The 13,990-nt window shown below is 50.2% G+C and overlaps 2 protein-coding genes across 2 annotated transcripts; one reads left to right on the forward strand and one right to left on the reverse strand.

The window, feature by feature from the left end:
• Positions 1 to 2,742: 2,742 nt before the first annotated feature.
• Positions 2,743 to 3,405, forward strand: CLDN6 (claudin 6). Its single transcript, XM_006897450.1, has one exon. It carries the CDS (start codon positions 2,743 to 2,745, stop codon positions 3,403 to 3,405), a length of 663 nt encoding a protein of 220 aa, XP_006897512.1.
• Positions 3,406 to 4,765: 1,360 nt separating this feature from the next.
• Positions 4,766 to 5,504, reverse strand: CLDN9 (claudin 9). Its single transcript, XM_006897451.1, has one exon. It carries the CDS (start codon positions 5,480 to 5,482, stop codon positions 4,829 to 4,831), a length of 654 nt encoding a protein of 217 aa, XP_006897513.1. The 5' UTR covers positions 5,483 to 5,504; the 3' UTR covers positions 4,766 to 4,828.
• Between the last annotated feature and the right edge of the window lie 8,486 nt (positions 5,505 to 13,990).

Below are 13,990 nucleotides of genomic sequence, written 5' to 3' on the forward strand. Positions count from 1 at the left end.
AAGGAACTCATGCAATATTATTCAAAATGGGTGACCCTGGAGTGAAGTATCTCAGTCACAAAAGGACAAATACTGCATGGTGCCACTGTTGTAAAACAGGATTGACATCGGGGTTGGGGGGAAACTGAGAAAGATGGGTTCTATAATGTATATTGCATTGAAACAGATGAAGGAGAAAACTGTTTAAAAGGGATGTGATAAAGTATTTTTGTCATGATAGAAGTCCAAAGCGAAGGCTGCATAGTGGAGTGGACTTGGAGGGAAGGATTGTAAAACAATGAAAGAATTTTTGTTTTACTTTTACAAGAGGGTAGCGTACTAGGGACAGTGCAACAATGAATGAATGGAAATCCAAAGTCTGTAAATTTTCATTGACATTAATAATACATTAAAAAAGAAAAAGACAAAATAGTGAAGGGCAATGATGTCAGTCTGGAGACTAAGGTGCGCCTGATACAGACCATGGTCTTTGCAATTACTTGCTATGCATCAGAGAGCTGCACAATGACTAGGGATGATAGGAGAGTTGATGCTTTTGAGTTGTGCTGGAGAAGAATATTGAATATACCATGGACTGCTAGGAGAACAAACACGTTCGTCCTGGAGAGGGTGAAGATGAGTTGCTCCTTGGAGGCAAGGATTCTAAAGCTCCATCTTACATACTTTGGACATGTTGCAAAGCGGGGTCAGTCCTTGGAGAAGGATGTCATGCTTGGGAAGGTCGAGGGACAGCACAGGAGAAGACCCTCGATGAGATAGATTGAATTAGTCACTGGGGTAATGAGGATAGGTGAGTCGGAGACAATAAGATTGGCAAGGGATAGAGCAGGGTTTAGGGCTGTTGTACATGGGAACGCTATGAGGCCATGAGTCACAGGCGACATGGCACATAACAACATGAGACTACTCAGCAGAGCCTCAGGGGCTTAATAATAATTCAAATTCCCAGCGTTCATTGAAGGAGCCTTGGTGGCGTTGGCCATTCGAATCCACCAGCTGCCCCAATGGCGATAGGTAAAACTGACTCGGATTTGGGGATTTAATGCTCAATGTGGGAAGTTTAAACTCATTGTAGAACGCACTTATGTATTACAATGCAGCTTTATTTTCTTCGTTTTGTAGGAGACTGAGGCTCGGGAAGGTCACATGAACCGCCAGTGCCAGAGGAAGCACTTTTAGGAAGTGGTGGGGCCGATTAGCTCCGCGCTCAGCACCTTCTCAACCAAAGAGTGCGCGAGGTCCGATGCCTGGAAGCCGACTCTCCAGCGCCTCCTTCTGACCGGGCTGGGATTCGCACGCCCAGCGGCCGTAGGGGCAGGGGTCTCTGCCCCTCCCCGGGGGCGGGGGGGCGAGTGACGTCACGATGGCTTTAAGACCCCCCCCCCGGCCCGGCCTCAGCCCCATCACACATTCTGCGGCTTCCCACCTACTACTTCTCTTTTCTCTTCCTCTGGTGAGTGGAGGCTAAATCGGGAGGGGGAGTGGGACCCTGCAGTGGCGCTCTCGGCGGCGTGAGTCGTGTGGACGACTTGGCTGGCGGAGGCATGTGCCTAAGCGTGGGGGGGGGGGGAGTAAGGGAGTAAGCGGGAGGGATGGGGAGATCCTTGGCTGCGGAAATGTTAAGCACCCCTCCTCTTCCCCCGGGACAAAGACTTGGAAACCTGGGGCGCCCCTCCCCCAACTACACTGCTTCTTGGGGGCAGGGATCCCTTCCCCCATCATGGTCGAGGGCCGCCCCGGGGCTGAGGCTGGGGGCACACCTGGGTTCAAGGACAAAACCGAACCTAGAGAGCAGGGACAGGGAGTGGCTGGCTCAGGCGTTTAATCCGCGGTCTGGCCCCAATCCGGGGATGGCATGGCTCAGCCCCACCCAGCCACCTTCTTGGGACCTGATCGCTGGAGACTGGCCGGGTGAGCCTGCCCCCAGGCCACACCGAACCTCACGGAGTTTAGGTCCAACCAGCGAGGACAGACCTTTGAACCCTGAAGCGATCCGTGTGCGGGCAGAAGGTGCCGAGCACTTATAGGTGGCTGGGGCGTAGAGTGCGGCATGGCAGAGGGGGGATTTCTAATGCTTTTTAAAGACATTGATGTCCTCAGGTGACCCTGGCCTGACATTTTAGAGGAAGGACGCACAAGAAAATGAATGCCCCAAACCTCGGGGCCACTCTTTGCTAAAGGCAAATTATTAGACTTTTGAAGTGATCTCTTTTTTTGTCCCATTTCTCTGAATTGGCTGAAACTGGGCCTTCCCGACACCTGGGGAGAGGTGCTGAGGCGCCCTGTGGGCCCAGAAGAGAAGGTGAACGGAAGCCAGACTCCAGGAGGTCTGGGAACCAGAGCTTTTGGTCTTGAAGTTCACAGGGCTATCTTGCCACAGGGAGCACTTTTCTTCCCTCTTTTTGCCACTTTGCATTTGGTAAGCCTAAGTAAAAGTGGACTGGCTTTTTTGTTTTGCTGTTTTATGTTCCTTGTTTATTTTATTTGCAACTTCAGCAGGGTTGTCTGCTTACTCTATGGTAAACCAGGACCTGGCTCAACAAAGGAGAGGAAAGAATGTGAACATGTCCATTTTGCTGATGGCAAAACTGAGGTTCAGAGTGCCTTGTCCACATTCCTGCACTAAGTGTCCATGTCCTTAAGTGGCCTGTACTGTGGTCAAAGCTGGTGACCTGGGGTTATTGGGAACAAGATGGGCTCAGTGTTGTTCTGCTTTGCCACCTAGAGCTTCAGCCCCTCGCCATGGCCTCCACTGGTCTGCAAATCCTGGGACTCGTCCTGACGCTGCTGGGCTGGGTGAATGCCCTGGTGTCCTGTGTCCTGCCCACGTGGAAGGTAACCGCCTTCATCGGCGACAACATCATGTTGGCCCAGGACACGTGGGAGGGGCTGTGGATGTCCTGTGTGGTGCAGAACACTGGCCAGATGGAGTGCAAGGTGTACGACTCGTTGCTGGGGCTGCCCCAGGACCTACAGGCCGCCCGTGCCCTCTGCGTCATCACCCTCCTGGTGACCCTGCTTGGACTGCTGGTCTGCATCGCGGGGATCAATTATACCACGTGTGTGGAGGACAAGGACCTCAAGGCTCGTTTGGTGCTCACCTCTGGGATCATCTTCATCATCTCGGGTGTGCTGGCCCTCATCCCGACCTGCTGGACTGCCAACTCCATCATCCGGGACTTCTACGACCCTTTGGTAGCTGAATCTCGGAAGCAGGAGCTGGGGTCCTCACTCTTCCTGGGCTGGGCTGCCTCCATCTTGTTTTTGCTGGGTGGAGGTCTCCTGTGCTGCACATGTCCCTCTGGGAGATCCCGGAGCACGAATCATTATATGGCCCACTACTCAGCCTCTGCTCCACAGGGCACCCCTCGGCCCTCTGAGTACCCCACAAAAAATTATGTCTGATGGGGGTGGGGGCATGGCAGCTCCCTGAACACGAGCCCCTCTTCCTTCCCCAGAACTGGACCCTACTCAGGCAGTGATCCTCAGCAGCTCAGGGTTGTGTTTTATCGTTTTTCTTTTGCTTTTTTTGCTGACTTTTTTTTAGTCAGTTTTATTATTCAATGGCTAACCCCCTTGAGAAGATAACTTCCCACACTGCTGGTGCCTTGTTCTCATCTTATATGGAGCCAAAGATAGGATTCTTTTTTTTGAGTTTCTGAATCACCTCATCCCCAAGACGCAAGACCCCCCGGAACACACACAAACCTGTGTGGGACTGCTCTCTGATACCACTGCTGGGATGTCCTCCTAGATTACCGAAACACTTGTGAACACACCCTGGTACCCTTGCATCTAGTAGAACTACAGAGAGTTACCAAAGAACCTAACTCCTTGTGTCCCCCCACCACCTGCCCCCAATGTTACCATTTTCTGTCTCTTACTGCATCCCATCTACTATGGACATCTACCCTCACATCCAGTCCCCCTGCATACTTGTGCCTTGACCCATTTAGTATTTAGTAAATAAAGTGTTTTGCAAACAAGTCTTTGATGTTGATAGAGGGGTTGTGGGTGGGCGAGTTGTGCTCCCATCCCAAAGGGTCTGGGTTCAAATCGACCAGCTGCTTCTTGGGAGAAAAGATGGGTACCTCCTCTCTGAAGGCCACTGGAGAGTCAACTGAGTTGGTCGGACACATCCAGCAATGAGTTCTGTTGGAAGAAATAGGTACCCATTCTTCTGTCTGTTACCATCATGCCAAGTCCTTTACTGACTCCCACACTTCCCTCTCCCAGGGCTTTGTATGACCTGGAGGAGGTCCCATGCTAAGACCCTCAATCCCTGGCTGTCCCCTGCCCAGGGGCCTTTGCACACAGGTCTGAAAGAGACAGCCATATAACAAATGCTCTTTATTCCTGACTGGAAATTGGGGGATAGAGTGTGAGGTTATAGGCGGGGCTGGCCAGGTGGGGGACCTGCTCCCAGAGGGCCTGGCCAGAGCCTCTTGGATGCTGATGCTGGCTGGGCCAAAGGCCAGCTCTCTGGACAGGCAGGTCACAAGCTTGTCTGGGAGCCAACAAGATACTGCCTAAGGGTAGGGAAGGACCTCAGCTTGTCCTGGACAGCAGAAAAAAGAAAGCGGGACCATTAGAATTATGGAGAGCTAAGGTAGGGGTGGGTCAGCAGCATTGCCCCATCTGCGGGATAGCCAATGAGGAGGGGCCTCCATTTGGATCTGGGTTCAGCCAGGCTCTTCTGGAAAGTAGAAGTTGGTAACAACATCAGACCAGCCTTGAAGTGGCCAAACAAGGTCAGGGCTGAGGGCCCAGGTGGGTGGGCGGGAGGCGGTGGTGGCAGGAAGCTGGGAGGTTGATGATACCCACAGTCTCACACGTAGTCCCTCTTGTCCAGACCGGATGCGCCTGAGCGGGAGGGAATGGAGTAGCCCAGCCGGGGTCCACGGGGCCTGTCGATTTGGGGTGGGGGGCACGTGCAGCAAAGGAGCCCCCCACCCAGCATGAGCAGGGCAGCTGCTGCCCAGCCCAGGTACAGGGAGGCCCCCAGCTCACGCTTGAGTGCCTCAGCCACCAGGGGATTATAAAAGTCCTGGATGATGGCATGGGCCGTCCAGCAAACGGGGATCAGCACCAGCACCCCGGAGAGGAGGAGGATGGCGCCCGCCGTAAGCACAATGCGGGCCTTGGCACCCTCATCCTCCATGCATGTGGTGCACTGGGCCCCTGTGATGGCCACCAGCAGGCCAAGCAGGGCCAGTAGGAGGGCCACGATGCAGAGAGCGCGGGCAGCCTGCAGATCCTGGGGCAGCGCCAGCAGCGAGTCGTACACCTTGCACTGCATCTGGCCAGTGCTCTGCACCACACAGGACATCCACAGCCCCTCCCACACCACCTGGGCCACCACGATGCTGTTGCCTATGAAGGCGGTCACCTTCCACAGGGGCAGAGCGCAGGACACCAGGGTTCCCAGCCAGCCCAGCACAGCTAGGGTCATGCCCAGCAGTTCAAGGCCCGTTGAAGCCATTTGGACCTCGGTCGGGTCTTCTCAAGCCAGACAGTCTGTTTGATGTGGAGGGGTGATGAGAGGCCAGGTGTTCAGAAGGGGAAAAGGGTCCTTGAAGAGGCCAGGCCTGTCCTTACATCTGAGGTCCTCCCTTCTCGCAGAAGCCTGGGACACCAACCAACCTCGCAGGCCAGGTTCAGCTCAGTCCTGCAGCTTGTGTCCCCACTCGGTGTTCCCCACCCAGTAACGTTTCACCAAGGCTGCCCCTTGTCCCCAGAGCTCAAGTGGCTTCAACCCACCTGTGCTGTCTGCAGAGCACCAACAGCTCTTCTGGTGGCACCTGGGGACTCTGCTGCTCCTGCTGGCAGGCGAGGTTTTAAAGTTGAAAGAGGAGGGGCAGGGACGGGGAGGCGGGGAGGCAGGTGAGGAAGAGCTGGGAGCCTTGACTGGGGAGAGGGTGGAGCCTGGTTACTGGGGGCAGATGGAGGGCTTGGGGGGGTGCACTTTGCCTCCCACATAATAGTGGAAGGGATAGGACAGGAAAGGACTTGGTGTGTGGCAGCCTGGGGAACAAGGAAGAGACAATCTGAAAGGCTGTGAAGTCAGCACTGGGAAAGAGAGAGGAATGAGGTGGGGGCTCTCCACCCCCACATATCCCCTCCCTACCATTTTTGTTCTCCCCTCCATTTCATGATGCAAATGCCCCCAGCCCTGCAGTTTCGCTGACACACACCTGCTGCATCCCCATGGGGACTCTCCGGAATCTGATCTGTCTCCAGTCTCAGTCCAGTGGCCCTGAGGGAGGGCTCCCGCCCGCCTTGTTCCCCAGGCAACAGGTGCCTGGTGCCCAGCTCAAGTAGCATCGTCTGGGCAACGGCCTAGAAACCACCACCACCCCCCCACACACACACACACATACACTTCAACAAGGTTACCTAGCTCAGGTGTGCTTGCCCCTCCCCCACCGCTGAAACTGGGGAATTGAGCTGATGCTGAAGGTCCCCAGTGACCCAGGATAAAGAGCCTGTTGTGGAAGTACAGAGCCCAGGGCCCATGAGTAAGGGGGGGGGGAGGCTGGGAAGCGGGGAGGGGGGGGCCCAGGCGCTGGCTCAGCCCCTGTAGGCTGGTTAGGAGGGAGTGAATGCACAGCTATTAGGCTGACTGACTCACTAGGTGGTAAGCAAAGGGGTAAAGCCAAGTGCCCCTAAACTCTTCCCCCAGTCAGCAGGAAAGACTTCCTTTCCCTAAGACCCTATCCCACCTGAAGACTCCACTCCCTGTGGGCTGCAACCTGAGTCACCCAGGACCAAGGACCAGATTCTACACCTTCTTCCAGGTCAGATCACAGAAGGCCTAGGTCCTTAACGCAGACTCTTTGGAGAAGCCTCCTGGGACCCTTGGAATCAACTTCATAAGCATGTGCCATCATCTTTTTTTTTGAGAGGTCCTGAGCTCACTTAAACCCCTCCCCAGATACAAAGAGCCTCAACATATTGCTGTCCCCTCAGAAGGGAGATGACAGTGAAGATTCCTTCCACTGACTTGCCAGGATGGTGGTAGCATTGGAGAAAGGCACAGGGGGTCTGGGTCTCTCACAGTCCTTCCAAGGTCTGGGAAGGTGAAGGGAAGCCTACACTGACCAGGACAGCGGGCAGGGCTAAAGCAGTTCCAGGAACACTGTCCTTTCCTGGGTGCTCTGAGTGGCCTGTTCACATGGGACCACTTAAAAAATTCAGACCCAGGATGAGGTACATTGGTTCCGAATGCATTTTGTGGAAGTCTGTAACTTTTGTCAGATTTGTAAAAGGGCCTAGGACTCCAGCAAACTTGTGAATCCACCCCTATGAAATGGGGAAACAGGCCTTTGGCAAACAGTGTGGAATGTAGCCTCCAGGGAGCTTCTGTCCCTCTGGCCTCTGCTGGGGTGAGGGGAAGCTCCTTTTCCTTTTCTCCACAAAAATCAGCCCTAACCCCCAGGGACCTGCCATGGGTGTCAGGATGCAGGTTCCCCAGGCCCTTGCGGCCCTTCTAGTTCCTGAGCTTTGGATTACAGTGTTGAAGGGGCAGGGGGAGGGGATGACTGAGGAGGGCAAACAGAGGCCAGCCCAGCGTGGTCTCCCTTGCCAGCCAGGAATCCAGCCACACAGGTTTGGACAGGTATCAGGTGCTGCAGTCTGGGAACTTGAGTCTTTGAGGGGCCCCTCAAGACCATCTTCAGCTTCCCCATGGGCTTCTTTCTGCCCCTAGCCCAGGGGTCCCCTCTTGCCTAGGGCCTACTGGATCAGCTCATCCCTGTGTGCCCAGGATGTTCCCAGTCTTAGCTCTGCAAGCCCTGTGTTCCAGGAGTAGGATTGCTGGTCACCTGACAGAATGTCCCTGAAATGGCCAAGCAGTAATCCGGGGGGGCCAAAGCCACAGTAGCTTCTTAAGGTGGGCCACATGTGCACACACATAAATATAGGTCAACACTGTACTGTTCCCAGGCTCTGGAATTGGGTCCAACATCCATTAACTCAGGTGAAGAGCAAAAATGCCCCCATGGAGTGGAGGCAGGTGCTCAGAATGAGGACACCCCACTAGGGACCATCCCCACTGAACTTGCCCCAAGGTACCCAAGTAGAACAGTGCCCTCCTGAAATCTTCCTTTCCCCCACATTTTTGATAAGGGAGCTCTGAGACCTAGAGGGTAGGGAGTTGCTGGCTAACCAGAGGTGGTGGCCTCTCTGGCCATTGGAATCCACTAACAGCTCTGGGGAAGAAAGATGGGCATTTGCCTTTCATAAAATTTACAGCCTCTGAAAACATGCTGTATGATTCCAATTCCATGCCAGTGAAGTTTTTTTGGGATTGTTTGGGTTTTGTGAGAAAAAAAATATCTCTGACTAAAACCGAGAGTAGATGTGGAGTGAGGTGTGAGCAAGAGTGTGATGTTGGTGCAGCCCATGAACCACCCCAAACCCGCCCCCAGCAGCTGGTCAGGACAGAACTCCCCAACATGTAGGCAGGAGCACTCCCCTACCCCATCCTTGGCAAAAAAATCAGTGAGCAGAGGTCCTTCTTCACACACCAGTCCACCTGCTGAATTGGGGAGCCTAAGGGTTAAAGTTGGGTTGCTATGGGGATGCGGTAGGGCAGGCATACCATTGATATGGAGGAGTGGCTCCCTCCAGCTCAGTTACCACCTCAAAAGCACTTTCAACACATATATTGAAATCTCCACCCCCATCCACCTCACCAGTAATACAGGGGAAGGGGAAGCAGGAAGAGGGAAACCGAGGCTGGCCCCTTTACCAGCCATTTAACAAAACCCAAAACTAAACCCACTGCCACCCAGTCAATCCTGTGGATGCTGTACTACAGCTAGTAGAGTCTGTGAAGGGTAGAACTGTCCCTTTATGCTCTTTTCAGATTGCCTTGCCATTCTCCTGAGGCACTTCCAGTGAGTTCAAATCAAGACCTTTCTGTTAGCAGCCCAGTGCTTCTTACCAGCCCATTCAGGGGGACAAAGCCCAGGTAAATTTCCCTGGAATGACAGAGGGTCAGGTAATCTGCAAGAGTCAGAGCTCCAGTAGACAGATGAGGGTAGGGTGGAAGTGGGTTACTCCAATCCTATTATCTGAGCACACAGATTGAACAGGTATGGAGAGAGGATACAACCATGACACACACCTTTCCTGATTTTAAATCACAAGCTCACATGCTCTGCTCGGACAACTGCCTCTTGATCTAGGGATAGGTTTTGAATGAGCACAACTAAGTGTTCTGGGATTCCCAGTCTCCTCAGCTTTAGCCATGATTTATTCTGATCCACATAATCAAATGCCTTTCCATAGTCAATAAACAGACATTCTTCTGGTATTCTCTACTTTCAGCCAGGATCCATCAACAGTGATGGTGCCACAGACTCATGAAAAGTCATTTGTGCAGCTGAACTCTATGAAGAAGAAAGTGGTATCAGGATCTGATCCAGAGGAAGACCCATTAATAATCTGAGTTATGCAGATAACACAGCCTTGCTTGCTTGCTTGCTGAAAGTGAGGGGAACTTGAAGTACTTACTGCAGAAGACTGAAGATCACATCCTTCAATATGGGTTACATCTCAACATCTACAAAACAAAAATTCTCACCACTGGACTAATACACAGAGATAAATAAAGAAAAGACTGAAACTGTCAATGACTTCATCTTACTTGGATCTACAATCAACACCCTTGGTACTGGCAGTCAGGAGGTCAGAATAACTGTTGCACTGGGAAAATTTGCAGTCAGGGACCTCTCCAAATTAATGAGGAGCAATGATGTCAGTTTAAGGACTAAGGTGTGCTTGATTCAGAGCATGATCTTTTTAATCACTTGCTGTGCATCTGAGAGCTGGACAATGAATAAGGTTGCCAGAATAAGGCTGATTGCCTTTGAGTTGGGATTTTGGAGAAAAGTACTGAATAACTGATGTACAGCCAAAAGAACAAACAGATATGTCTTGTTGTTGTTGTTATGTGCCATCGAGTCACTTGCGACTCTTAGTGACCCTATGTCTTAGAGAAATTAAAAGTACATTCAAGAGTACTCCTTGGAGGCAAACATGGCAAAGCTCTGTCTCACATACTTTAACCATATTGCTAGGAGAGGCTATTCCTTGGAAAGGGACATCATAGTTGGGATGGTAGAGGGCGAAAGAAAGGAAAACTCTCAATGAGATGGATTGACATAGTGACTGCAGCAATAGGCAATATGTTAGAGATGATAAGGATGGCACAGGATAGGACTAGATTCAGATTAGTTGTTTATGGGGTCGCTATGAGTCATGGCATAACTCACTATGAGTCATACTGTATGGCACACAACCATAACAACATAATCTGTCTAGCTTGTTCTAAGGGAAAGTTCAGTCACAACACAAAGAGAATGAATGATTTACTAAGAGTGCCCTCAGGGTCTTGAGATGGGGTGGGGTGGGGTGGGGCTGGGATTGTTTAACCACCTATTTTACTTTATTTTTTTGCTTAACCACCTCCTGACTAAGCCACTGACTGACAGAGAAGCCAGGTTCTGGGCACACTAAGATATGCAGGTGAAACTTAGGGGATGCAGGGATATTTCTCATGTTTTCATTTTGTAGATCAGTAAATCAAGGCTCAACTAAGGAAACACTACCAAAAGTAGAGGAAGAAACAGAATAAGTCTTGGGGACCCAGCCTTCAAAGCCAAGCCCCTTCCCCAGTCTCCTCTTCCCCTTCTCCAACTGAATCAGCCTCATTTCTCCTTTCTTTCACCCAAGCTCTAATGGGAGTGGGTGTTTGTTTGGTTGTGGAATTTATTTTTTCATTGGTTCAGGAGGACAAGAGTGTTTTGAAAGCATACGGGCAGCTTCTCTTGAAACTCCAGCGCAGGCTAACAATTAATAGCTATCAGTAAAAAATCAGCTTCCAACTATCAGTTTGGAGATTTCTTTGGAGGCAGGGTAGGTCCATGGTCAATGTTGCCATTATTTTAAAAATATCCATTCCTGTGTTTCTTTTTCTTGTGATTTCAGTGAAAGTTTATTTTAACAAAAATAACTGGTTTGCCATTAAACCATTCACCTCACATTTTGGTTTGTTTTTCAGTCCCCAAAAACGTTAACAGCACTTTCCCCACTTCCTCCCTGTGATTCCCATTTCCTTTCATTCTTCCCTCCTACCCCTTCCTGCCCTCTTGATTTTGTATGGTTGATTGGTGTATGTAGTAAATGCTCCCTTTACAGGCCCATCTATCATTTGGCTGAAAATTGAGCCATGCTAGTAAGTTTTGTTCCAGGTTTGATGAGAGTCTGCACTTCTTTCTGTTTACCATCAAGTTCTTAACTGAGAGGCAAAGAGCTTCCCAAAATGCTGGGACATGGAGGAGGGAGAAAACTGTTTAAAAGAGATATATAACTAGGTATTTCTGTCATCACAGGAGACTAGAGCGAGGGCTACATGGTGGAGGGGACCTGGGGGAGGGTTTGTAAAACAATGAAAGAATCTTTTCTTTTACTTTTCCATAATTTTTGGACTCATGTACTTATAACTTGTTAGTCAAATTTGTGTCTTCTAGGTTGCAACACCCCCATGATACATCTTCAAGGATATGAACATGTACGGCCAAGCACAATCAATAAGAGTGCATCTAAATTCCAAAATCAATCTCCATAATAGTCTATGTGTTTCCTACTGCCAAAGGGGCCCTTTAGAGTAGTGAGAGAAGATCTTCACCCTGAAACCCACAGCGTCCCTTTTCAGCAGGAAGTAGCTAAGAGAATACGCCATCCCCTTTTCCTTATGACTCAGGGTGAAGTCTCTCTCAGGGAGGAGTGATAGGGAATGGCAAAGGACACACTGACAAAGAAGATTAATCAGAACTGGCTTTGACAAGCACTGTGGCATTTGGACAAGAACAAACTGGGAGGAGGGTAGAGAGAATAGTGCAACAATGAATGAATGGAAACCCAAAATCTCTGTAAATGCTTATGAAAATTAATAAAATATAGAAAAGAAAAAAAAAAAAAGAACAACAACAACAACAAAAAAAATGCTGGGACATGGGAGTTACAAGCCAAAAAGAAATGAGAATACAGTTGAATAGAATTCCTAACTTGTGCCCTCAGCAGGACCTGACGGCAACGTGGTTAAAGCCTTGGGGTGTTAACTCAAAGTTGAATGTTCAAATCCACCAGCTCTTTATAAGGAAAACTGTGGCCGTATACTTCTCAAGATTTTCAACTCTGGAAACATTATGGGGCATCTGTGCTCTGTCCCACAGCGTCACTCTGTGTGGAGAAGGACTCTTACTACAGTGGGTTTGGGGTCCTCAGCCCCGGCCTCCAGGCCTCAGTCAGAGGCAAACTTAAACCACCGGAAGACCTGAGAAAGAGGCTCAGTCAGACAAGAGGACGCTGCCTGAAGTGAACTGTACCCTCCCAAACCCATATCCCCGTAACCTATAAAAGTGACCTTGTTTAAAGAAGGCTGCTTGCAAATATAATTAAGGGAAGGATCTAGAAGTGAGGTCACCTTGGATTTGGTGTAAGCCCTAAGTCCTCTTGATGGCACTCAACAGCAACATTAGTTGTCCAATGCTTCTATACCAAGAGTGGATGGCTTTAACAAATATATTTATTGTTTAACATTCTTTAACATCATCACTGGGCCAATTGGCAGCATCAGTATGGATGGTGAAGAGATTGAGATAGTTGACAGTCTTAGTTTACTTGACTCCAGTCAACACTCATGGTACCAGCAGCCAGAAAATCAAGAGACGAATTGCATTGGGAAAATCAGCTGTGAGTGACCACCCAAGAGTACTGAAGAACAACAACGTCAGGCTGGAGACTAAGGTGCACCTGATCTAGGCTATAGTCTTTGCAATTACATGTTATGCAACAGAGAGTTGGACAATGAATAGGGATGATAGAAAGAGAATTGATGCCTTTGAGCTGTGATGCTGGAGAAGAGTGTTGAATATACCATGGATTGCTAGAAGAACAAACAGGTTTGTCCTGGAAAAGATGAAACCGCAATACTCCTTGGAGTCAAGGATTCTGAAGCTTCGTCTGACATACTTTGGGCATGTTGCAAGGAGGGACTGGTCCTTGGAGAGGGTCATCATGTTTGGCAGGGTGGAGGGGCGGCGAAGGAGGGGAATGGTGGGAATGAGCGCATCTGAGATGGCGAGGTTGGCACAGGACAGAATGGCATTTAGGGCTCTTGTACATAGGGTCACTATGAGTCTCAAGCAACTCGATGGCACATAACAACAACATATAGTTGTCCTTAGGTCAAAAAGCTAAAAGTCCAAATTAAGGATGCCAGCTCCAAGGGAGGGCCTGCTCCCTTCCACTCCTGAAGGTTATTCCTTGGTGGTACAAATGCCACTCCACCCTGACCCCCCCCTTCTGACCTTTCCTTTTATCTCCAGTGAGAGAAAATAGATTACAGGCCACACCTTAGGGCAACCCCCTTTCCCTCCCTTTAGGGCAGTCATGGGTTTAAGGAGTGTGGAATTCCACCCTAAATGCTCTGCTTTATCAGATTTAGGCAATATCATTGCATCAAAACTCATTGCCTTGGGGTTGGAACCAATTCATAGCTGACCCTCCAAGGGTTTCTGAGGCTGTAAATTGCACAGGAGTCTGCCTTTTTCCCACAGAGCTGCTGGTGGATTCAAACCATAAGTGAGCAATGCCCTTTGGGTTAACAGTTCAATTCTTCATGGATTAGGCCACCAGAGCTCCCTATATCATTACATAGCTTTCACATGTCATCATATACATGTATCTTGGGGTGATATATACACCACTAAACCCTCTGCCACTGAGTTCTGACTCATAGTGACACCCCTCACCCCTTCAGGCTTCTGAGGGTCTCTACAAAGAGGAGCCTGCCCATCTCTCTTGGAGCCAATGTGGATTCAAACTGCCAGCTTGTGGGGTAGCAGCCCAACACATCAAACTTCACCACGGGAGCTCCTTCAATCAGTGTGTCTTCATATGAGAAAGAAGAGGATTTGGG

This window comes from Elephantulus edwardii, unplaced genomic scaffold, assembly GCF_000299155.1.
Source record: "Elephantulus edwardii isolate Elephantulus edwardi_28Jun2011 unplaced genomic scaffold, EleEdw1.0 scaffold00209, whole genome shotgun sequence".
NCBI lineage: Eukaryota > Metazoa > Chordata > Mammalia > Macroscelidea > Macroscelididae > Elephantulus > Elephantulus edwardii.